The 23,898-nt window shown below is 41.2% G+C and overlaps 1 protein-coding gene across 11 annotated transcripts in view; it reads left to right on the top strand.

Annotated features, from left to right (window-relative positions):
• Nucleotides 1–23,898, top strand: part of ULK4 (unc-51 like kinase 4) — a 252,965-nt gene that overhangs the window by 192,144 nt on the left and 36,923 nt on the right. For 10 of the 11 annotated variants that reach the window (XM_042044406.1, XM_042044404.1, XM_042044405.1 and 7 more), the window contains 2 exons: nt 20,081–20,169; nt 23,099–23,520. In XM_042044406.1, coding sequence (XP_041900340.1) covers nt 20,081–20,169; nt 23,099–23,183 — 174 coding nt within the window. In that variant the 3' untranslated portion in view covers nt 23,184–23,520. Of the gene's footprint in view, nt 1–20,080; nt 20,170–23,098; nt 23,521–23,898 lie in introns of those variants that run through there. The other variant, XM_042044411.1, reaches the window with a different exon arrangement.

The following is a 23,898-nucleotide window of genomic DNA, read 5'->3' as shown; positions in this document are numbered from 1 at the left end:
TGGCAGGATTGAACCAGTTTTCTCATTTGAGGAGAAGTAGAACATTTCAAGTTTACATCTTCAGAGACTTAATTAATCATAAGGTCTTCTGAATGTCCGTGTTGACAGTGTTTTGTTTGTTTGGGGGTTTTTGGGGGGGAGGGGGGTTGGATTTGGTTTGGGTTTTTTTTTCCAGATCTATAACTCATGAAAATAAATTCCACCCATTTCAGACACGCCACTATAAAATCCACTAGTGAATTTGGCATGCGATTTACATTTATGCATAGCTTTCCTTTCTAGAAAAAACACTTATTGATTTGAACACATACTAGGTGCCTCAGGTAGTCCCTCTGTGATTTTGCAATTCTGAAACTCTGGTTAAATATAATTTTTAATTAGGTTTCCCCCGTGCTGAACTTGCTGCAGTCTGGTCTGTTCTCCATTACTTTGCTGGTCAGAAGCTGTTGACCTTTAGATTATGCTGCAAAATCCATCTGTTGCTGCAGGCTTCTGTAAAGAGAGATGTAAAGAAATATTATCTCCTGTCAGTCAGCCATGTAAACAAACTTGAACACAGGCAGCAGCTCAGTTTCCAAGATCTGAGTTCATTCAAAATAAGGAGGGAGAGGAGAAGCTGTGAACCAGTGCTCCCTATTCACTGGAGAATCTTTTCTTAGCTGTTGTGCCCTACTAAAATGCCATTGTCCTATTTTCAAATTCCCCTGCTCTCGATGGGAGAAGCTGCTCCGTGGATAACCCCAACCACTAATTAAATCCTCTCCTATGATCTAGGAAGACAAAGGCCATAACCTCCATTTGCTTATCTCTCTGTGCCCTCACCAGTTGCCAGCTTCTGGCTTGTTCTTATGGCAGTGTCACCCAGGAGACTTTCTTGTTAGCAATCTGGTATTTGCACTTTTTGTTATGTACCCATCAGCTGCCTATTTCCATACCCTAACCACTCTTTGACATTTCCCCTAATTTAGCACTTTCTGTATCACAGCCTTTAAGACTGTCTAGAGAACTTACCTTCATTTATCCCCCCAATGTTGGTTGGTGACATACTCAACAGTCTTTGGTTTACTGATAAACTACAAGTTAGTGGCCCTTATGTGTTTTAAATATGGCCATTCCAGTAACTTTTACTCATATAAATGCCACTGATGTGTCTGAAGTTTCTGAGTCAAATTTAAAGCGAGACTGACAAATAGTTCTCCTAATTACAACGTAACGATGTTCTTGCTCCTTCACTTGCATTACGTTAATTGTCAATGCCTTTTAATTATGCAAATTTTCCTCCATTAATATGGTAAGCACACTGTACTCAAGACTATTTTGGTTATGTTCTCAGATGTGTTTGCAACATTTCCTAATTTTAAGTTCCTATATTTTATTAGTCTCTCAACTGTAAACCTGTGATTTCTGTTTCTCATTGAAAAGCTATCGTATCCTATCTTTACTGCACTGGCATGTCCTATGGCAATAATATTCTTTTATCTGTTGTCTTTATTAGAAGTTTTTATTTCATTTAGAAAATGAGTAAGGTTCTGCTTTTCTTGGCTCTGAGCATCTATTCAGAAGACTCTCTCAGTCTAGACCCATTATAAAATTATCCTCTTCTCATAGTTTTGTGTATCTTAGTCCTTTCCACTACCTTATTATCCTTTAAAGAAGTGCTTCCCAGTGGTGCTCACATTAAACAAGAGCAAATACACCCATAATTTGTTCTCAGAGTCAAAAGCTAGATATGCTGTTATATTTGTGTGCTTGTCATATATATGCTACAAATACATGGGAACATGCTCTTCAAAAACTTTTCTTATTTCTGTTTCCCTGAGCAAATTCAGAAATGGGACCATACAAGAAATGTCACTCAGAGTGTCAGTTTTGAGGAGAGTCCCTCTGGTGTATGAAATTTTTGGATGGAAATGTGATAAAGGATGGACACAGTTAGAAGGTGTCTCATCTCCAGGAGCTTTATCCAGGAAATGTTTCAAAGGAAATCATAAGAAATAATTTCAAGCTGGTGAGATAGCCTTCCTCTGTGTGAGGTGTCCATCAGAGGACTTCCTATTGTCTGTGATCTTCTATCTGTCTTAGAATGTTTATGTCCATAAATAGTGAGGTGCTGAAAAAAGCTCGTTGGAAATGCAGTGGTAATTTAGATTATTGTTTGTGTTGTTCTACCAAGTTGGTTAGTATGTGGTTATTTAGCAAAGTCAGTCATCCAGGTTATACTCCCAAGATGCGTACTTCTCAAAAATTTGTCTCATAAGAGACAAAAGATGCCGCTCTTTGTGTTTAGGGATAGTTCTCATTAACAGCTCAAATGTTCATCAAATGAACATACATCATCTGCAATGGAGATAGTAATTCATCACTATTTACAAAGATTTTGAGAAATTACTGTAACTTTGCATAAGAATTCACTTTTTGATGCATGAAGTATTCTTCTGAAGACAAGAAGAGAGAAAATATTGGACTTATCACTTTTCAGGCTTCTGATTTTTGCCTGTCACGCAATTTGATCATCTCAAGCTGGTTTTTCAGCAATTTGATCATCTCAAGCTGGTTTTTCAGTATATAGGATTGTCTTAAAAAAATGGTGTTACAAAAAAGATATTTTGGAACAATTTAACCAAGTGAGTAGTAACAGTCAGCTGGTCACAATGTAATTGTCCAAGAAATTGTTGAGCCTGTAGTTCTGATATGCAGCCTATCAAGTAAACCATCATCTATACTAACATTTTTTAAAGGGCTCCAGGTATCATTCTGGCAATTAACTCTGACTTCTGTAAGGCTGAACTATGAGGCATGATAATAGGGAAAGGATGGGTACACAGAAAGATAAATACAGCAGATTACATAAAAGTCAATACAATGTCTGTGGAGGGAAGTCATATTTATCCAGTTCCTCCAAGTGAGTCAATAGTATGTGAAGAATTGTAACCTGTTAGATATAGTGGACTAGGGAGTTTGAAAAGGCATTTCTTAAGGCTTCTCAGTAGAACTTTCAAAAGCAGCTGTGAGAAGCCATGAGACTGAGAAGTTCTCACAGATTAATAGCAGCTTAAATGGTAGAAAATAATAAATTGCTAGTATTGAACCATAAATGTAGGTTATTGTCATAAACCCACCAGGATCTTTGCTCTGCAATGCATTCATAAATTACCTGGAAAAAGAGATAAAGAGATAAGTCTGATGGTGAAGACTTGCAGACAAATCAAAATATTGATTGAATGGGTGACAGAATTGCAGAAAACATTCAGTAATGATAAATACTGAATAATATATATAGGGAAAAATCCTCCTAACTCCTATACAGGCCTTGAGGCTTGCTGAAGATTGATTCAAGAAAAATGTCCATGAAGCCAGAAATGAGTAAGGAGCTCCCCTGTGGCTGGTCAAGCCCACAAATGGGCACGAGCTCCTAATTTTGGCTAAGGTCAGCCTTCAGTCATTATTACAATAGCCAGTCAGATGAGATAGTCTTTGTAGAGGCTTTTTGGAAGTTTGGGCTTGATAGGAAGGCAGTATCTTTCCTTCATGGTGCAGGTGCTGGAATGTAGAGAAGGTGTGTGCCAGTCCTTGTGCTGCAGCAGCAGGAAAAGGGCTAGTTGGTGGAGGTCTCTGGCAAGTTGTCATCCAGTGCCTAAAGTTGTCATCCAGGAGCCTAAAGGCACTTGCCTTACCCACCCTTGAGTGATAGTGTGAAGTCTGAGTGCAGAAAGACTACTGGGCCAAGGCACATTGATCACTCATCCAACTTCTTTGGAGATTGGAGCATGTGCGTACATCTACTCCTTGACAAAGTAAAAGGGTACCAGGAAGCACGTTAGCAGCCTCCTGGCAGAGAATTACACCCCTCTAACAGACCCACAGGGAATGCGAGAAGAAAGGGCTTTCTATGTACACCTTTTCTCTTTGGATCCAGTTCATTCTGGTTCTTGCCAGGCCTTGTGGGATTGACCACAAATGGTCAGCATGGAGATGGGAAACAGCTGGAGCTGTGAGGGGAAGTTTAGGCAGGGAAGATAACACTGAGTGCTGGTGTTGTCTCAGCACCTAGGCAAAGACCTAATGGGAAGGCAGGGGATCCTTCCTTTCTCAGATGACAGGAATCAGACCCAAGACCTTGATTTTCTGGAAAGGTGGTAGCCAAGTACTTGTATCTTTAGAATGGAGGGGGTTTTTGGCATCTTCTAAGGTGGTCTCTTCCTTCTCACCAACTGTATTCCAGAGGACCATATCCAGGGCTTCCTCAAGAACTCAGAGTGCTGATGTTGGTGGTTGTTACCTTCTTATATCGCTGTCTCTACACATAGGCTGTGAGTGCATCAGTGACCTCCTCTAATGTTGTGAAGGACCTGCCCCTGTCATGAATTAAGTTTGCTGATTTTGTCCCCTAGGACAAATTTCCAGCGCCTGCTCATGGGTGGCTGGGAAAACTGGGTTTGGAATGATCAGGATACATAAGGCAGTGCACAAGGGGAAGAAAGTAGGAAAGGATTAGTGGGAGAGGAAGTGGTATCTTCTCTCAAGATATCCCTCTTTATCCCTGCTAAGGAACGTGTCTTGTTTTTGGTGGCTTTGGCCAGCTGTACATACCTGCTGTAAGCAGCATCTTAGAACCTGCAGGAGCTTTTGGATGGTACTGTGGAGGGAAACATCTATGGATAGTTAGCAACTTCCTTTACTTAAAAGGGCTGCATTCCTTCTTCCTGGTCCGAGGGACAATCTCTTTGGATTTGTCCTGGGACCTAGCACAGGAAGAAGCTGTTTTCCCTGGTAAGACATGAACTTTATAGAGGGATCCTTTGGAAAACACAACAACGAACTTACCTAGCCTTCCCCATTCCTTGCAGTACCACCAGCGCATGGCTGGGTCTTGCTCTGATAACTCTGGTGGGTTCTCCTTGTGCATGTGGGTGGTGAGGCAGGTTCTTACGGGGAGAAGGGGCTTGGATTATGGGGTGAAAGGAGCACTTCTAGCGAGGAAGGAAAGAAGGAAGAAGGCTGTATGAGTGGAACAAGTTCTGGTCGTGTTGTATCAATTAATGTGTGCCCAACCCACTGATTCATATGCAGGTGAGGTCAGTTCATCTGCCTGTGGGGGCTGTGGGCTTGGTTTGCACGGTATCCATTTGAGATTGATGGTCCTGTCATGTACCAAAAGCAAAGAACTTGAGGCCTAGGAGGTGGACTCTCAATCTGACCCAGCAGTCAGCACAGAGAAAAGGTAATAGATCATACAGTTGATCTGTCACAAATCCCATTAGTAAACCAAGAATCACAGTAATAAGAGTTGCAAATAGTTCATAGGCTAAAGTATGTTCACACAAACAAAATGTCTGTAGAACAGCTATGACTAGTTAGTTAATTAAAATGATAGATTTACTGTAATTTATGAGTGAAACTAGATTCTAAATTCACTGAGTACGTAAATGATTGGAAATGATTAATTGGCTTTTATTAAATGAGAGGGAGGACTAGAGAGTGCTATGTTCTGAGCAACTGACATGTGATAATGACTGCTCTTGCAGAAAAGCATAATAGAAAGTCATCTGAGTCACTCATTAACATCTACCACTGCCCTTTCTGTAAATTATAAGTCATTAAAGCCCAATATAGCCACTCTGGAACTTAAATAATAATTTTTACCTTACTAAAATGTTTTATTTGATTTTACTGTAGTAGTCTTAGAGGCTGAAACTTATTTTGAGCAGGTGGGGGAAAGTAAACCTGATCCAGAAAGCCAAAGCCTTGTTTTATATTACTGAATCAAGGGATAAAAATTAATTTTAATTGTTTCATTGTCAATCCGTATCTTGGTTTCACTGCAAAGTGTGATGATTCTCCTGGCAGTTCAGTGCTCCCTACGTGTATTTTCTAAGAGCAGAATGGGAAGATCACCTTGTTCTTTACAGGTGTCCACCAGTTGGGGGAACTTTGTGTTGGGTTGAATTTAAATCAGCAGTTTAGATGTGAAAGACTCAATTATCTCATTAGCAATCCCTTGATCCACCCAGTTCCCCTGGGTGCTGTTTCAGAATGATAATCCCAATCATGCTTCAAATCTTCATAAGCAATCAGTTTTAAGTGCAACTCTCAGAAGATAAGATTTCCTGTTAGTTAGTTTTACCAAAAAAACCCCCAAAACACCCCAAACCAAAAAAAGCAACACAGGTGAGCTAGGGGCTTTGATCAGACAGGTATTCTTTTTAAGTCAGATTTAGTCATTTTAGATTTTGTTTCTGCATGTCTTATACTATGCTAGGGAGTAATCCAAATATATAGTATTTAAAAAAGGGTGAAGAGCTTCAAAATGAACCTCTTAGCCAATTTAGATTGGCTTGAATGCTTGAAATAGTGCAATAAATCTGTTCTTTAATGTGCAAAATTATTTTTATCCTGACATAAGGCAATTTCCAGGTACCTTAAACTTACCAAAAAAAGCATAATAGATTTGGTCGAATCAACTATCCTTCAAAATCTCCTTTAAAATTCAAAAATCCTCTGGCAAAGCACTAAGACTTTCTTTAAAAGTCTCATTGTCACTATCTAGCTTAGGATAATAGTTTCCTTAATAGAGTGCCACTCATGTTACTTGTTCTCTCTGTTACGTGGTCAGGGCCTTTGTCAGTCTGCTGAAAGCTGGATTTGCTGGTGTCAATAGGAATTGAGTTTATTCCTTTTCCTGGAACAGTAATGAGATCATCACATCAGCTTTGTGTTGTGATGTGATTAAGTTTGCACTGTGACTCAGTTACCTTGTCCTGGAGGACAAAGTTGTAAGATTGGTGGGCGCAGGAGCAAAAGGCAGTATCTTGTGGCAGACATCCAGGTGCTCATTCTGCATCTGAAAACATTGTGTTTTTAAAAGAATACAATGTAAGAGTATGTAATCACTTCTTGTTTAACAAGACTCTCTCTGCTTGCATTTCTGTAACTGTTAACACTTAAATTATTGACCTAATCAGGTTAAGTTTAAGGGCTGCTACATCTAATTTTAAGGCACACCTTGTTCATGGTAATTGTGCAACGGCAAATGCAAAACACTGATGTAATCAGCTGCACATCAGCAGAAGTGTCTGAGGAATTTTCACTTGAAACCTCTAAAAGAAAACAAACTGCTTTATTAAGTTACAAGTGTTTTATTTGTAACCTGTGCATATTTATTATGAGTACCTCCATGTCATGATAGTGCTTTAAGATTTTTTTTTCCCATAGTCAAAGTGAAAATGAGAGGGAAAAATGCCCAGCTCACAGCCTGATTAGATCATACTGAAAGCTTGTTCGTGGGTAGCTGGTTTGTACACAGTTCCATAGGACTGTCTCTTTAGCTGAAGTCAAGACTGCCAAAGTGATGATTCTGTAAGCCAGCTGTGAGATTCACTGCCTGATCTGCATGGGCAAAGTTTGTCAGAACCCTTGCATTCAATAGAGTAGTCTTTGGTCAGGGCTATCCATTCCTTGAACACTACCTTCACCCACGAGATAAAAGCAAAAATGTATAAAATACAAAAATGTATGTTCTTCTGCTCATACTGAAATACAACGTATTTTGCAATAACAAAAGCTTTCTCCCTGAAAGACTTAATCATGTAATTCAAGATTGAAGTTTAACTTGTCTCAGCAAGCATTTCATGGCAAAACAAACACGGCATCACAAAGCTGGTTAACATTCAGCCACAGCTGGACTCATATTTATTAAATTTTTTCCCTAGGACTTGCTCTGCACTTTTAGAGAAAAGTCACTTCCCTAATTTTTTCTCAGTAGACATTGACTTCTAGGCTGTTTGTTCAAGATAAGCATCAAAATGAGGATGCAAAGGTCAATCTCTGCTGTATTAAAGAGTTACAAAGAGAAATAGTTAGTTTGTCTTCCAGAGAATGCTCTCTCATCCAAATTAAATTGTTTACTTCCTATAGGATAAGTGTTTTCTTTGGAAATTCAGCAGGTTTTGTGTTTACAGGACTGACTCTGCCTTTGCTGTGGACTTCACTGAAAGTTTTCTTTTCAGCTTTCTACCTCTTTGTCTCCACTTTTTAATTACAAAGTGTGTGAGCTCGTGCTTAAGGCTCTGAGATGGTGGCTGCAGTGGAGTCTGCCCTGCATGGTCCACCACCACCTCTGCTTCACTGTCCTGCCTCTCTGCTGTTCCTGCTCCACAGATATGGAAACTCGTCTCAGCCCAGCATTCGTGCAGTCACACATTCATTGGCTGTTCCAGCTAAATTGGGAACCAGAGCAAGTGAGATTAAAACAGGGATCTTTTTCTCCCCTTTCTGCTTTGGGGACAGGAACACTGGCAAAAAAAATTGGAACAGACAGTCGGAACAGGCATTTTTTAATCTTTTTTTTACTGTGGCAACTAAACCCAACAAAACCCCTTTGGACAGCATAACTGATGACATAATTAATCTCAATTAAAATGTTTTATAAAAACAAGGATGCTTTAAGAAATAATCCATCACAGTGCCACCAAGGCGAAGGAGTTGAAGAAGCTGTTGCTTGCTCAGTTGGAAATTAGTGCTACATTTCCTGAGATAACACAGCCACCTGTATGGGCTCCCCTCATGTTTTACAGCACTGACTAAAATAGATCACTGTAAATCACCAACAGTGGTGGTTCAAGCCAGCTCACTTAACACTGCCATTGAGTGAGTGCGTATATGCGTAGGTTTCATATTCTAGCTGAGTAGTTGGTAATCTCTTGAACTGCTTTAGCTGAAGTGCTTGTGATTGCTTGACTCTTTATTTAATTGCATTATTTTAATTTAGCTAAAATGTGTTTAACTACACAATGGAGAAGATAAGCTGGAGTATCTATGGTAACAGTGCCAGACAGAGCTTTCTGTGTGGAGAGGATGAACAATTTGAACAGATATTTTATAACTTCTACACTCATTTCTTGACACTGTGATATATTCCTCCTTGCCTTGTCCCACTTTGATGATCACAACTGATCATTTGTGTTGGGACAAAATTGTCCTTGCCATGGCCACAGCCTGCACAGACAGCCAGTCTTATTCCCCTCGTTCCATCTTCTGCCAAGTATTATGCAGAGTTGTCATGCATTGCTCTTCTTCTTATACTGCCAGGGATGAGTTACCAGCTACTTGAGTTTTATCCTTAAATAAAACGAGTGTTGGTCTTTCCTGACTTCTTTTATTAACAGTAAAGCATCATGTTGCCATTCTTGCCACTAGTTAGAGATATCATGTTGGACTCATGGTCTTTGTATCTTTTTCTTCTATTGTTGATAGAAGACTGCCAGGTTAAAGATTGTGATCCTTTTTGCTCCCTAACATAATAAGAGCACTTCATGCATGTGTGGAAATGGCAGTTGATAAGAGAAGATGAAGGTGACTGCACAGCACTGTGTTGAACGAAAAAGGTGATTTATCTTCTCTTTGCAAGTTTCTGCTGTAAATCATTTAACCTTGTCTTGAAGCCCATTTGTTTTTGCAGTCGCAGCAAAGAAACTCCACAGTGTTTCTATTCATCTGTATTTTGAAATACAACTATAAAGGACAATAGGATGGTATTATGTTGGATATATCTTCAAGAATTTCTCTTATGCACAGGAGCTAAAACTCAATGAATTGAGAAAAGCCTAGGAAAGCTCCCCCAGGAACCTTTTCCTGTCAGTCCTTGATGAAACTGATAGTCAGCCAAATGTGAGTTGAGGCGGAGAAGAAAATTGATGTGAACTCATTGAATCAGTTTCTTGATGTCACTAAAACAGCCGGGCTAATAAATGATGAAGCGTGTGGAGTCCAAACACAACTTAATGAAAAGGCAAGTGTTGACAAAACCCAAAACCTAAAGGTACTGATGACTTGTGGTTATCTGCAGTGTGAGGTGCAGTGAGGGAGGATGACCTCTGAAGTAGCTGTGAATGCTTACTCACAACTTGGCCTACTGAACCATTCATTCTGCGTTAAGTATTATTATGTTTATTTGGAGTAAGCAGTGTAAGTCTGTAAGTATGTGTGTGTCTATGTTAAGTGCAGATTTGGACTGCATTTTGGTTGATGGTTGTTTTCACAACTAACATTTTTCAGTCAATCGGCAACAGCTGCTCTTTAATGACACTGATGGGTATGGGGAAATCAAAAATTGGATCTGTTCTTAATTTTGGAGAGCACCAAGAATGAGAAGTGTTTATTCCAGTGGCTGACACATTGCAGACTCAAGTTCCTGGGGAAAGCTACTTACCCATTTGTTTGGAACATGTTTGCTTTCTGAGATATACACCCAGCGAGTATCACTGTGCTGGTATTTGGCTACTGGGAGCCCAGTGTGGTTATGAATAGGTACAGGAGCTGTCTAAAAAACAATATTGCCATGGTCAGCAATGAGAAATAGGCTCTCTTCACACAGACAGATGTTTGGCTATGGGTTGTGTAGTGAAACTTGCAGTTCTGAAACCTGCAACCTGTTTATTCAATTCATAATTCGAGGCCAGTGTAATTCCCCAATGACTATCGCTGTTGTTTTTGTTATGGAGTCCTAATTCATTGTTTCTGTGGGCACAAAAGTATTCCTGGACTCATTTGGTGTTTCAGTGCACTGTAATTTTACACAGTGCAATACTGTTGAGATTGCCAAGCTGTGTCATCTGTTGGGCTCATCACTATTACTTCCTTTTGACCTCCTCTGTGTAATTACACATGGATGACTGACTTGCTGCTGTAAAGATACATAAATGCAACTGGACTTGTTAAATGAAAACCAGACCAAAATGATTCTCTCTGAGGTCAGTGAGAACCAACAAGGTAGCTGTTTGCTCTCTACCAGGCAGCCAGAGCCATCTGTCACATGACAATAAGCAAGCATCAGTTTCAGAAGTCCATTTGTTTTTATGACAGTTTTTACAATTTTATGGAAATTGAACCATTATATAAAGCATAATTTTCTTCAGAAATTGGTGTTTTATAGACTTATATCCCTGTTCAGTCATTTACATTCCTAGTTGCATTTTACATGAACCATAAATATACTGATCCTTTTTTGCCCCAATAACAAAAATCTTCAGAGCATTTTTCTGGGTTTTGGCAGGGGGGAGGGGTGGTTTTGTTTTTCTCCTGTATATGCAAGACTATCTGCGTTTGGTACTTAAGGAAAACCTCAGCGTGTCTGAGTTTCATGTGTCCCTGGAAATCAAGTCTGCAGGGGATACAAAGGAACTAAGTTTGATACTTCAATATTTAGTTCAAAATCATAGTTCAGAATGATTTTTCTAATGAGATTTTGTTACTCTTTTTTTTCCTTATGAATGAGTTTTTCATAATCTGTGTTAGTTCTTAATTTAAGTTATCATATTCCTGCTTTTTTTGGCATAGTGAATCTAAATCATTAAGCCAACTTGTAGAGATGTGTAGTTGTTGGAGTCCTGTGTTCAGGTCCAGATTATGGCAAATGTGAGCATGAGCCATCTAATTTAGTTTCATCCTCCATGGAAGTTGATCAATGCTATATCAAGGTTCTGCTCAGGGACAGTTAGGGCATACTAGGTCGGACTTGAATTGCACAGACAACTTGGACAGCATCTGCTCACATCACTCTGCCTTCATCAAGGTATAGTAGTCTTTTATCTTTATGAGGAGCTTTTTGAAGCAGGACAAGGAACAATGTCAAGCTGTAGGTATCATTTTTTTTGGAGGCTGTATGCATTAAACTTCAAATTCCTCAGTTAACTGAGACTTCTTGGCTGTTCCTGGGGGTTTGCCCAGTTCACCTGAGCATTGCTGCGTGGCTGCTCAAGGGTTTGTGTCCTTAGACGTAACAACATTTATTAAATTAGTAATTGCTTGGTTGCTTGCATACTTCTCCTGTATGGTAATTGCCATTTAAAGGTCAGCACTTTCCAATATGTTCTGGATGTCATTGGCTTTCCTAATAGTGAGAAGATGAGTTTTCTGTGGTAATGATTCTTACCCTTACAAGTGTGCAAATGCTTGAAATTATTTGAATTGTCAAAGCATGTGTGGTGGGCTGACACCAGCTAGATGCCAGGTGCCCACCATGCTACTTTATCACTCCCCAGCTGGACGGGGGAGAGAAAATAAGATGGAAAACCAGTCATTGTTTGAGATAAGGCAGTTCACTAAAGCAAAAGCAAAGGTTTGCATGCACACAAATATGTCAGTGAAAGATCTCGATTCAGCTGTACTGGATGAACATGAAAAGAACACGTACATGAAAGTAAAGAAGGTCATCCCTAACCCATGGAGCACATCAATGAGAGTTTGATGTAACTCAAAAAAAACCTTTGCAGTTAGGTTATTTTGTGATTTTACAGGGAGACATAAGGGTTGACGATGTTGAAATTCAAGGATCTCATTCACAGATTGTATTATTAGGCCATAAAAGACAGTGTCACTGGAAAAAGAGTTATGGGAATCAACATTTAATAAGTATTAGGAGTACTTGTCAGAAGCTATTTTAGGAGAAAATCTGATTAAGAGAGAGACTATGAAGGATATTTGAACATGAGAGATTCAGAGAATGATGAACTTGAGGGAAAACCTGTGTGTTGTTTTAGTGTTTGTTCATAACTGTTTTTAGTTTGTTTTGCTCCAAGACAACCAGGAACCTCTATAACAGCTCCTAAAGGAAAATAAATATAAGATCTGAACTGTGGTAATAAAAAATTCTTCCAGTGGATTTCCCTGTTTCTTTTGTAAGGAGGAAGTCACAAGAGACTACCAGGGTGAGGTGTACCTGGGAGCTGGTGGTCTCACCAGGTCCAGCAAGGTGAGGATAGGCAGCTTGGAAGCTGTGGGCAGAGTGATCAAGGGCTCACAAGTTTTCTGTAAGCTTAGTATGTGGCCTGGTTTTGCTAAAGCTGATATCTGAGGCTGGCTGGGATCATTGTTTGGACAGAGCGAAACTGGTCTGAAGTGGTACCTTAGGGAGTCATTGGCATGCAGGTGACAGATGAACCGGTGTGTGCAGATGAGATCACCAGCAGCAGGATGGCAAGTGCTTATTTCCAATGTCATATAGATGTTGGGCTGGCTTCTGAGTATGCATAACTTGTCAACACTGCAGCCCTATGTGGAAGTCTCCTGTAGCACCTTTGAGCCATGTTTTGGCAGACAGACCTGCAGTTTACTTTTGCTAATAAAGCTGTTGTGGTCAGCTGGTTATATAATGGATGTAAAGAAGTTGCCCTATCCAGTTCTGTGAAGTCAAATATTTTAAACTCACTCATTAAAGAGGGTGGAAACTGCAGTAATGGGTATTTTCTACATTATAGAGACATTTCTGAAAGCAAGCTGAGAACACCACTTGCAATAAAACCAAACTTTAAAAATCAAACAAGAGAGAGAGCGCCTTCTGTTCAATAATTACCCTGCAGTTTTACAAATCTTCTCTTATGTTCAGACAATGCCCCTTAGAGTTGGTAATTTTACAGTTTTGCAACAATCACAGAGCATGCATCTGTGTGCAAAATGTGTATGCTGAAGGGCAGAGAATAGCCTCAAAGTGAATAGGTGTCAAGAAACATTCAAAATCAATTAACAATTATCTATCGTGTGGGAGACATTCCTTGTCTCTCTGTGAGTAGTCCTTCAGCCAGTGTGGCACTCAGACTGCCGGGAAACCGGGATGGTTCCAAGTTATCCGTAGGAATGGCTTTGAACTTAGAATAAACCTCCACATACATACACAAATTAGAAGAAAACAAAACACCTCAAATGAAATCTTGGCCTTATCAAAATCAAAAGGTGTTTGTTGACTTCCATAGAACAAAAATTTTAGCCATAAAGAGGGGGAAAAAAAGATTCTTGAACTTTAAAATCAGAGCTAAGCTGTCTGATGTAGTGTGGGGTGGTTTTTTTTTGGTCACAGATACCTGCTTGTTTTCACATGTATTTGCAGGATCTGAAGGCCACAAAGTCTTTGAAATCATGTGTCTGCAATCCCTGACTGCAATATGCTTGCCAAAGCACACCTGGAACACTCATGCTTTTGTAAGTTTCATTTCTTGTTTTTATGGTCCAGCAGCATTGCTCAGGCCTGTTCAAATGACTTGGCAATTAGTAACATAAATATAACTTGTCCAACTTGATTTGTTCTTCCCACACACACATTTTGTCTCTCTCCAGCTGGAACCATGTGTAGAGAGAAGAGTAGAAAGGAGGCAATGACCAGGAAGGTTTTTACCCTTTTAGAATGAGCTCTCCTACACTATGGAGAGCAAAAATAACTTTTGGCCATTCTAGTGAGCACACTGTCCTCAGATGTTCCTCTGCTACACCAGCACAGCCTGGCAGGAGTTACCATTAATTTTCATTAAACAACCTGTAAATTGGCTGCACCTTAGTGCTTTAGGGGGTCCTATCCCACAGACCTGCTGAGAGCACGTGTAACCAATGTCAGATTAAACACCTAACAAAAGACCACTGTATGTATCTGGGATATTTGTTGCTGGTTTTAGTTGTTTTGCTTTTATATTTAAAAAAATTGCTGCCACAGATATAAAATTGCCTTAATAGCTGGAGTGCTTCCCTGGTAAATGGGAGTTCATGTTTGACTTCGCCTACCTGGAGAGCCATGATGCCTGTTGCCTCCCTGCCAAGTCCCCATGTCATTCACTCCCTGTGTGGGAACCATCCAAACCTCCTGGCCTCTCCCCACCCAGTGGAAACTGTGCTGCAGCAACAAAATGTGGCCTTCACTTGCCTAGAAAAGGGGAGAGGACTACAGCCTGGGAGCCCACAGCCTGCTGTGGGGGCACTGGGAAAAGACATTGTGACTGTGCTGTCTGGACCATGAGCTTTCACTGGCTGTGTTACCAACCTGAGCTCCAGAGACAAGAGTGAAATTGGGTAACTTCACTCTCAACAGGAGGTTTCCATGGCGTTTGGCAGCGGCACTCCGCATGCACTGTGCAGGTATCTGGGTGCCTGCTTGGGATTCCTCTTTGGGGGCTGACATCATCACAGCCTCTACTTTATAGGCTCCAAATGCTTTATTGGGTCTGGGCCTTCGTTAGGCAAACGTAGGGCTACATTACTTTGTAAGAGTGTGTGTGCAGGCCTACAGAAGTGACAGACCCACCTGATCCGTCGTGAGAAATGATGAGTTCATTTATTATATTTCCTTTGGGCACTGCCAGCTTAGTGCATATGTTTGGAGAGCAATTTATAATGAAATAAACACTTATGTTTCGTAAGTCCACAGCCAATGGAACTCTTAGTTTTAGTTCACCCAAATGAGTGCCTGGTTGCAGTATTTGCTTGGTTATTGTGCTCCTGCATTGAGAAGGAATGGCTGCATATTTCTGGCCACGTCATGAGTTGTGAATGACAAGCCAAGTGACATGATTTATTTGATTACTGCAGTGCTTGTGAATAGTTCAGCACTGACAGCCTGGGAGGAAAAGTACCATTAAATGCCCTGGGATAGGCATAAGATGGGTCACAACACTAAAAGGCTTTCCCCTCCAGCCCAGGCATTGTGCCTCATTTCTGAAGTTACTATCCCATTGACTTATTTGCTGGGCTGTCACATCAGCTATAGCAATGTTTTTAACTCCACTATATTTCGTGACATTTGTTCCTTAAAAAATGGGAATAAGGTCACACTAAGCAGCTGTGAATAGCCATCAACTTTCAGTCACCACCAGCCTCGCTGACATTTGAAACAGCAGCTTTGGTTGGGGATGAAAGGCTCTGTGTCCTACTGACAGTGCCTTAAGCCAGTCAAAGGTGGACGTAGGAATGAGAAGTCTGAGATGCATATTTAAAATTGCAGGAACAGCACTTATTATGAAGACATTACTTGAAATAGTGTCTAGAGGGCAGTAGGAGTGTACTTAATTCTTAAATGTTTTTTAGTCTGAAAACTTAATTTTGATATTATATTTCATATCCTACATAGGGTCCCAGTTAGTCCATAGAAGAAATATATTGATGGTTGTTTTTACTGCAGTATTAGCTGAGGTACAAGTTCCAGTTACAGAAAAGCTTCCAACAAGGGATAAGTGATACTTTATTCACAGCATGTGTCAATATTCAGGTAACGCTGACATTGGACCTCTGAGTGTCTGGTAGTTCTGATAAATCAACCCGCAGCAGCTTCTGCCTTACCCACCTGGCTGCTCTCAGCCTGTGCCAGTAAAGTTGAGCAAGAACTGAGTACCTGTAATTAGCTTAATTATATTGAATTTTTATGAAAAAGTAAGGAAGCATCACTTTATGAGGTTAAAATATGTATGTTTGGGAAAGAGAAAGAAACAGTTTGTGAGAAAGAGGTACAGTTTGACGTGTGTTGCTTGTATCTGCGTATACAGACATGGTAGTAGCTTAAAGAAAAGAATCTGTCGTGCGTGCAAATGGTGAACATCTCCAGCAGTTGTTTATTTGAGAAGATGATACTTGAAGGTGCAGCTGAGTATGCTCCCAAGACCTTTCTTCAACCAAGAAAAGGTTTTTCAAATACAGAGCTCCTTATTTTTGCATTATTTCCCAGTTTACTTCACAGACATTAAGTTTATGGTTCACTTGAAACCTCAACAAAGAAGAATTTCTTTCTCTTAAAAATGGCGAGAGAGCAGTTTAATGCCTAGGTCCTTTATCTCCATTGTAAATTTCAAAATGTGACTTACAACTAATCAGAGAAAGCAGTTCAGCATTATGAAACCAACCTTAACAGGGGTAATTGTCCCTTAAGTTTCTGCACTTTCTTGAAATTTGAATTGCAAAAATCTCTTCTTAGAACAAGAATGCAAAACTCCTCAGTTTATTAGTGAAGTCGATATTCCAGTGGAAATGTTTTATATGATAACTTTTCCTTCACTCGTCTTCAGCGGCACCATAATACCTGAACAGTTTTCTTGAATTTTAGGAAATACTGATTGTTATATATGAACTACTGTATTCCTTATGGCTCACCCTTTTTTAATAGGATAGAAGAGAGCAGAGCTGCTGAATGGTTGTAGGCTTAATAAAGAAAAGTAATTTTGAAATTCTTGTTAAATTGCAGTGAGTGTACAACTAAACTGAGATTTAATTACATTGTTAATTGAAGGAATTGCTATTGATTATGTCATTGAATCTGTGTTGTAGCCAGCCCTAACAAACAGCAAGATTACAAGAGAACATTAAACTAGTTGTTAAAATCTCAAATGAATGAGAACTAGAACTGGTGTGGATAAAAGGGGCAGAAATGGTGGGTAGAAGAAAAAGATAACAAAGTGAAGAATACATTAATTTCTCAAATTTTGGTGAATGGTGGTTTTATGTCCTGTCATAGTTTATTATAATCTATGGCACAAAAGGAAGATGAGACTGAAACAGTTTTTAAATAAGAAACATGAGTAAAGTTTCATCTTGAAAGTGAACAGTGATTCAGATAATACTTCTCACAGTCTCCTGTGAAGCACGATGTAATCTGTCATATGCAAGAGACCTTCCAGTTGCTCAGGGAGCAATCAGATCTACTCAGACTGAGATAAAGGGCAAATAAGTGCCAGTGATCAGAGCAGTAAGAGCATGGGAGTGCTGACAGAAACCATAGGCAGCTGTGGCTGAGCTGGCTCTTGGGTGCTGGCAGCTCACCCTATATTCAGCCCTCAATTTTCCTGCTACTACAGAGTTGGTCCCCTCCCAGGCCCATGGAGTGAGTGCCTGGTGGTGGATAGCATCCATTTTTCTGGACAATGGTGACAAAGAGCTGGTGGGGAAGCCCCAGCTGCCCATGTAAATCTGTGCAGCCCCGTTTGGTCTGGGTGAGTTCTGTGTGAGCACCGGTGGCACTGCCAACTGGACAGGTTGGTTCTTCACCAACACCCCTTGGTTTGTATGAAGCTGGTAGTTGGCACTCTCAAGAAAATACATTCTAAATTTGGGTTATACTTAATTTAGATGGACTGGAGGCAGCTCATGCTGATCCTTTCCCTCCTTATGCTACCACTTTTACTGCTGAAAGGATCTTACTGAAGCATTTTGTTAGCCTGGGGAGTAGCCCCTCTGGATGGATGCCATGGGAGCCCATTGCTTGTGGCTGAAAGCTGCTCTGCATGGTGAAGTCTAACAGGGAGGTGGTGTAGATGATCTCATGGGTGTTTCTGTTTCAGTCTTTTACAATTTCTGTGCATATAAAGCCATTTTAATCCTTTCTATTCAAATGCATTGTATGCACAGAAATGTGTTCTTAATAGTGACACAAGGCATGCTGCAGCATGGGCAGGCTTATAGTCAGACCCGGTGACTCATTTGGGCTGTTATTGTTTGAAATAAATCATTTTAGAATTAAACTTTTTTCTTCATACCAGATTTTATAGTTGAGCATGTTTTGAATGTTTTCTGTAGGATGCCATTGACTATTTTGTGAGGAGACTGTGAGGGTTGTACAAATGTCAGCACCCAAAAGTTAGGATGTAGTAGAATGAGAGATATCTGTAGCCTTTATTTGACCTGGTGGTTTTATGGAGCATGATTCAGTCCTAGCGACCTTCCTTCCCCTGTGACCTCTCAGCTTTTTAAAGTGTGCAGAATGAACAAGGGGCATGAATGTGGAAAGTGCAAGGAATGTGGCAGTGGCTGGTGAGCTGCAGGAGTTGCAGGGAAATGTTTGGTAGAGGCATGAGCACTCTTTACGAACAGAAAGCAATGTCTTGTGATGAAAGTACTTTTCTCCTGTACTGCTCCTATTACATGTGGTGTTGTTCTCACATTCAGAACCCAGATTACAAAACATTTTCTGTGTCTAGCAGGTAACAAATAGAGAATAGTGGATTTCTGAAATGTAAACTGAAAGAATCAGATATAAACCTCAAGAGGGTAAAAGGGTTTAATGATCTGTAGTCAGGATTTACCAATGATTTGTGCTCAGGTAATGGCATCACTGGGTTTTTTCCAACATACAGGATATGTTTTAGTGTACTTCAGGCAGGTCCCGGTTCCCTGTAACTGCCAAACTACAGGGTGTTACAATTACAGATGCAGTGACACTGTTGTTGCAGAATCACTGCTGATAAATTATGGTGGGATGGCAGCTGTAAATACAGCTTCTGTTGTGATTTAAGAGGAGGATGTGAAGGCGTATTGCCCAGATGCTGGATCAATGGTAAATAGGGCCAGCCGCAGCACGCTAAAGCTTACAAGTCCTTGCCAGGTTTTGGGATTAGAAGTCATAGTTTCAAGCATTAACTCCTCCAGTATCAAAATAATCAGCTGCTCTGCTCCTCCCCTTTCCCTTTCTCTTCAGCCAAGATTTATTTACCTTTGCAAGCAGGAACTGACATGCAAACCAGGTTTTTTAGTAATCTGTTGGAGATACAAGAGCTTTTCAGCAAGCTGCCGAGTACTCAGTGTCTGAGCTATAGTGCATGAGGCTTCATGTCATGTTCCGTGACCTTCCCATTCACCTGCTTAACTGTCAGGAAATGCCTGGCTGCTTGGAGCTGTGTAGTTGTACTACTTAAGGCTGGAGAAACAATAAGCCAGTCATTGCAGATTCATGTAATAAACCACACCAGCAGCAAAATCAGCTACAATCAGGATTCATTTGACACAAAAGGGCATATAGCTTTGGTCACTCAGCCCCCTGCTCTGTGGGTGACAGCCCTGTGCAGGTAACTCCTAATGACTGATGAGGGGCAAGAAAAATTTCCATATGCAATTACCAACTTTGCAGTGATTTTAACCTGGCTTCTCTCAGAGAAACCCCACACGTCCTGATCTGAAGGCTGGTAGAAGCTTGGTTTCTTTTTCCCTGAAGTGAGAAATGAAAATAATTGCCTCTCCAAGATATCCCGGGGATTCAGACTAAATGGGGCTTGTATTTGCATTGATACTAAGGATGAAATCAGGATTGGCAGACTGTGATATGTGAATTTGCACACATACAGGGACTCAGAACATGGGTGAGTATTGTTAATTAAGCCAAGACGTTTTAGATGGTCTCTGCCTAAAATTCAGTAAAAGGGACTTTATTGTGGGTCTCTTCAATGTCACATTCCATTTACAATTATAATAAATGCTGTAACTTGTTTCCCTCTCTCTTATCCCACAAAAATGACAGAGAAGAATCTTTTGCTAAGCCTTTGATAATGGTTCTTTCTTTTTGTTCCAGATAACTTCAAACAAGAAGCACTCAGAGAGCCTGAGGAATGATGGTGATGCTCTTATCCAGGCTCTAGAGAGCCTGGCCCAAACTGCCAGGTGAGTTCCCTCAGGCTTCCAGGAATTTCCAGGGCTCAGAGCGCTCATCTCCTCTTTTGTCTGCAATGGCCTTCTGTAATTCTGTGCAGTACGAGCTTCTCAGGTTTCTGTCCTGGCCCCCCTCCCTGCACTGCTCTCCTCCAAAGTCCTCTACATCAGAGCCTGCGGCACACTTTGATCCCCAGCTGCGGCACAGTCTGGCTCCTTGTGTGTGTCAATTCTGTGGATTTATTTTTTTAAAAATTATTATTTTATTCCAAACGTTGGTCTCTATAACCGGATTCCTGTCAGTGGTTCTTGGCAGAGTGGGCTGCATGCACAATGTGACATTTGTGCCCTGTGTTAAGGTGGCTGTGGTTGATGCACTTGCAAACTGATTCCTTTCAAACATGTGGCTGAAGAACAGAACTGCTTTTGTTTAAGAATACCTGTGGCTTCTCCAGAAGGCACACGACTTAGAGGAATACCATGGCCTTCTCTGCAAGAATAGAGGTGCTAGTCCCAACAAATTGGCCGAACCTTAGCTCATCTCCCATAGACTTTCCCATATCTAATCCTCCTTGGACATATGAATGAATGAATGGCTGTTGTCTGCCTCTCAAAACAAATTTTGTACTTCTGCTGTGGGCTGTTAGGCTTCATTTCACTCCTGGTTGAACTAAAATTCATAGAGAAGTTGTAGTTCAGAGGTCAGTTTTTGAAACACTTAAGATAATCTCTTCAGTGCTCTTTGTGCTCCCAAATGCAGGCTTTTGGGAAAATTGGCTCCTCAGCATTATGGCAGTGTGGTAGCCTGTGTTGGAAGGAAGGAGGGGTGTGGGCAGACGTGAAAAGGAAATGTTCGGGATGTGGTGAGTGTAAGGAGGTGTTCACCGAGGACTTACCAAACCTGTTGAGAGCAGTCAGCATCCCTCTTGCACACTCAGCTGCTGACTCACAGGGTTTTGTATGACACATTAAATTATCTCAGTACAATAAAATGTCAGCTCTCCCCCAGGGAGACACAGGCACCACCACTGAAGATGAGAGTGGGGGGAAGATGGGCTTTTCTTCTGTTAGAAACAGCTTTCACTCTGTTGGGAGTATTTCAGCATTAGATGCACCAGATAGCCCAGTCACTGTCTTTGAATTCTGCTTTTCTGGCTTCCTCAGTAGTTTATTACAGTCTGCGCATTTCTGTATGCAGAAAAACACATGCTACAGAGCCCAACTAAACAGTACTCGCTCTTATTTAACACAAGATGCTCAGTAGATCAAATTCCAGCTGGTGCCATTGAGAACTGTTCAGATACATTAAGATGAGCCAGGTCCCTCTGCTGTGCCGAGCTCCTGCACTGCAACAGCAACAAGGGACCCCCTGAGAACTCATGGGTTTCATTTCCCCTCCTCCCCTTCTTCTTTAGGGAACACATGTCCCTATCCATTTGCCTCCAGAGGAGACTGAGAGGTTTCAGGCTGATTCTTGGGGCTGCCATGCATAGATTGGCAACAGGCAGGCAGGGGAAGCCCGGGGAAGCTTTATCAGACTTAGCTGAATGGACATTTGTTTGGAAGGTATAGATATTCTGCCTTCTCTTCAGATTTCCTTATGTGGCATCTTTCCCAGAATAGTCCTTGTCACCTAATAAACTTGGTCTCCTCACCTGTGCTTTGAACCTGGTTAAGGAGCCTCTCTGTATCTCCTGCAGAACCGGAAATGGTTTAGAGGCGGCTACAGCTGAGACCTGGATCTAAGCCATCCTCGGGGTAGTCTAAACTCCCAGGCCCTTCCACCCACATATTACCACTGGTTTGAATTGCTTGAGGAGTGATTTTGCTTTGCTTATTTCTTACAGACAGGTTTCTAATCTCTCCCTCTTCCTATGTGTCAGAACCGGGGTTCCAGCCGAGCAGTCACGTGCCAGGAGAAGGGCACTGTTTGGATTGAAAGCTGCTTTTGGCGCTCCCCTGCTGCTGTGTAGCAGCCATGGATTGCCAAACTCTCTCTCTGTGATGCTTCCTGAGCTTGTTGGAACAGGCACTTTAAAGAGTGACATGACCAACCCATTTGGCTCAGTGACCACTTGGAATCAAATCCATGCTTTAAAATATGGGATCATGGACATTTATTTTTCAATGAAGACAGTTGCTAAGATGAATTTGTTTCAGATAACTGAATTATCTGATTTAAATTGCTGATTATTAAGACATTGGCTTATGTAGTGTGAACTGATCATTTGGATTTTCTGGTTAGCTCTGCATTCCCCAAACTGTGGAGTACTGGTAGGTATCGTCATTAGCAGCAGTCAAGGAAGTTGCAGATTGGTCTGCTGGTATCCTTTCTAAGCTAGAGATGAGGGATGGGAGTCCATAAAGAAACTAAAAATACTTGATTCTGTGGACTACCAGTAATGTGTTAGAGCCTCTGTTCCAATGCTAGAAAAAAATGTGTTTCCAGAAGAAAAAAATAGGCAAAAAATATGTAATAAAACCTTAGGCGAGGAAGCAAAGGGCCCCCGTGCAGCACCGTGGTTGGAGGGGCTGTCGCTCCTCCTTGCAGGAGGTGGGCAACACCTGCAGTGGCAGTGCCTGCCTGTGCAGAGCAGCGCTGCAGGCAGAGGGCTGTGTGTGTGTGAAAATACATCTTTCTGTCAAGCTGGAAGTGTGTGTGTGGAGTCACGGGGTGTATGATAAATTCTATCTGCTTTCTTTTACAGAGGAGGTTGAGTGAGGTAGCAGTTACTGGGAGTTTGAGCTCAAATTCATTTCTACACGAGTGGCTACAGGGCAGAATCACTGGTTACGTTACTGCTTAACAAAAAGCAGGTAGAGAGTGCAGTTAATGGCTACTCAGAGTTTTCCAGCATAGATAAAGGCAAATGTGGAATTTGAACAAAACATTTTTTTCTCCTGAGGATGTCTAATAGATGTTACTGGTTTTAATTCCTAGCTCTCACGCTGACATTGCTGTTGCTTCCTTGGCATTTGAAATTCTGAGAACACTGGGACATGAAAATATCAAGACTCCCAAGTGAACCATTTTTGACCAGCCTTTGGAAACATGCAGGTTGTGTAACCTGCTCATCACTTCAGTCCTGCAGGAGCACCCTCATGAGCTGAGCAGATGTAACTCATTTAGCAATCTGAGCTGCAGCATATGCAGAATTTGGGCTGGCTCAGGAAGGGAGGGAAGCTGGTTTGGGATCAGAGGGGGTGGTGGTTTGTTTTTTAAACCCCTGTAAGGATGAATTCTTGGTTACTACTTTGCCTTGCTGGCATTACATGATGTAGCTCAAGTATTTGATAGCTTGAAAGTGTAAATTAAATAAATAGTAGAGTTACTTCACAATATAAAGTGTTTCACTATTTCAAGCTGCTGTTAGAAATGCTCATTTATCTTTTGGAGCAGGTGACTGCCTCGGCTGTTCATCTTAAGGAGTCACCTCAGGCTTGTGACTGGCACTAGAAAATACCTTTTTATCAAGACAGACAATATTGTTCACCTCAAGCAACCAGTACCCAACCACTGTGATCACACAGAGGCTATGAGTATGTGGCATGTAAGGATGATAGATGGTACCCAAGTTTCTGCTCAGCAGCCTTTTGCGTGCCCCTCCTTTGCCTAGCACTGCACAGCTTAAGCTGCACAGGTGTTGTTCTCAGCTGCCAACGCTCCTGGCTACGGCTCTTTGAGAAGAGGTGTGATGATAACCCTGGCAGTTTGCCAAAGCCCCAGTAAAAGCCAGTACC

Source organism: Corvus kubaryi, unplaced genomic scaffold (assembly GCF_017639235.1).
Source record: "Corvus kubaryi isolate FWS band 111438036 unplaced genomic scaffold, C.kubaryi_AGA036_p1.0 37398, whole genome shotgun sequence".
Taxonomy (NCBI): Eukaryota; Metazoa; Chordata; class Aves; order Passeriformes; family Corvidae; genus Corvus; species Corvus kubaryi.
Note: the sequence above shows the minus strand (reverse complement) of the source record. Positions and strands in the feature narration are given on the sequence as shown.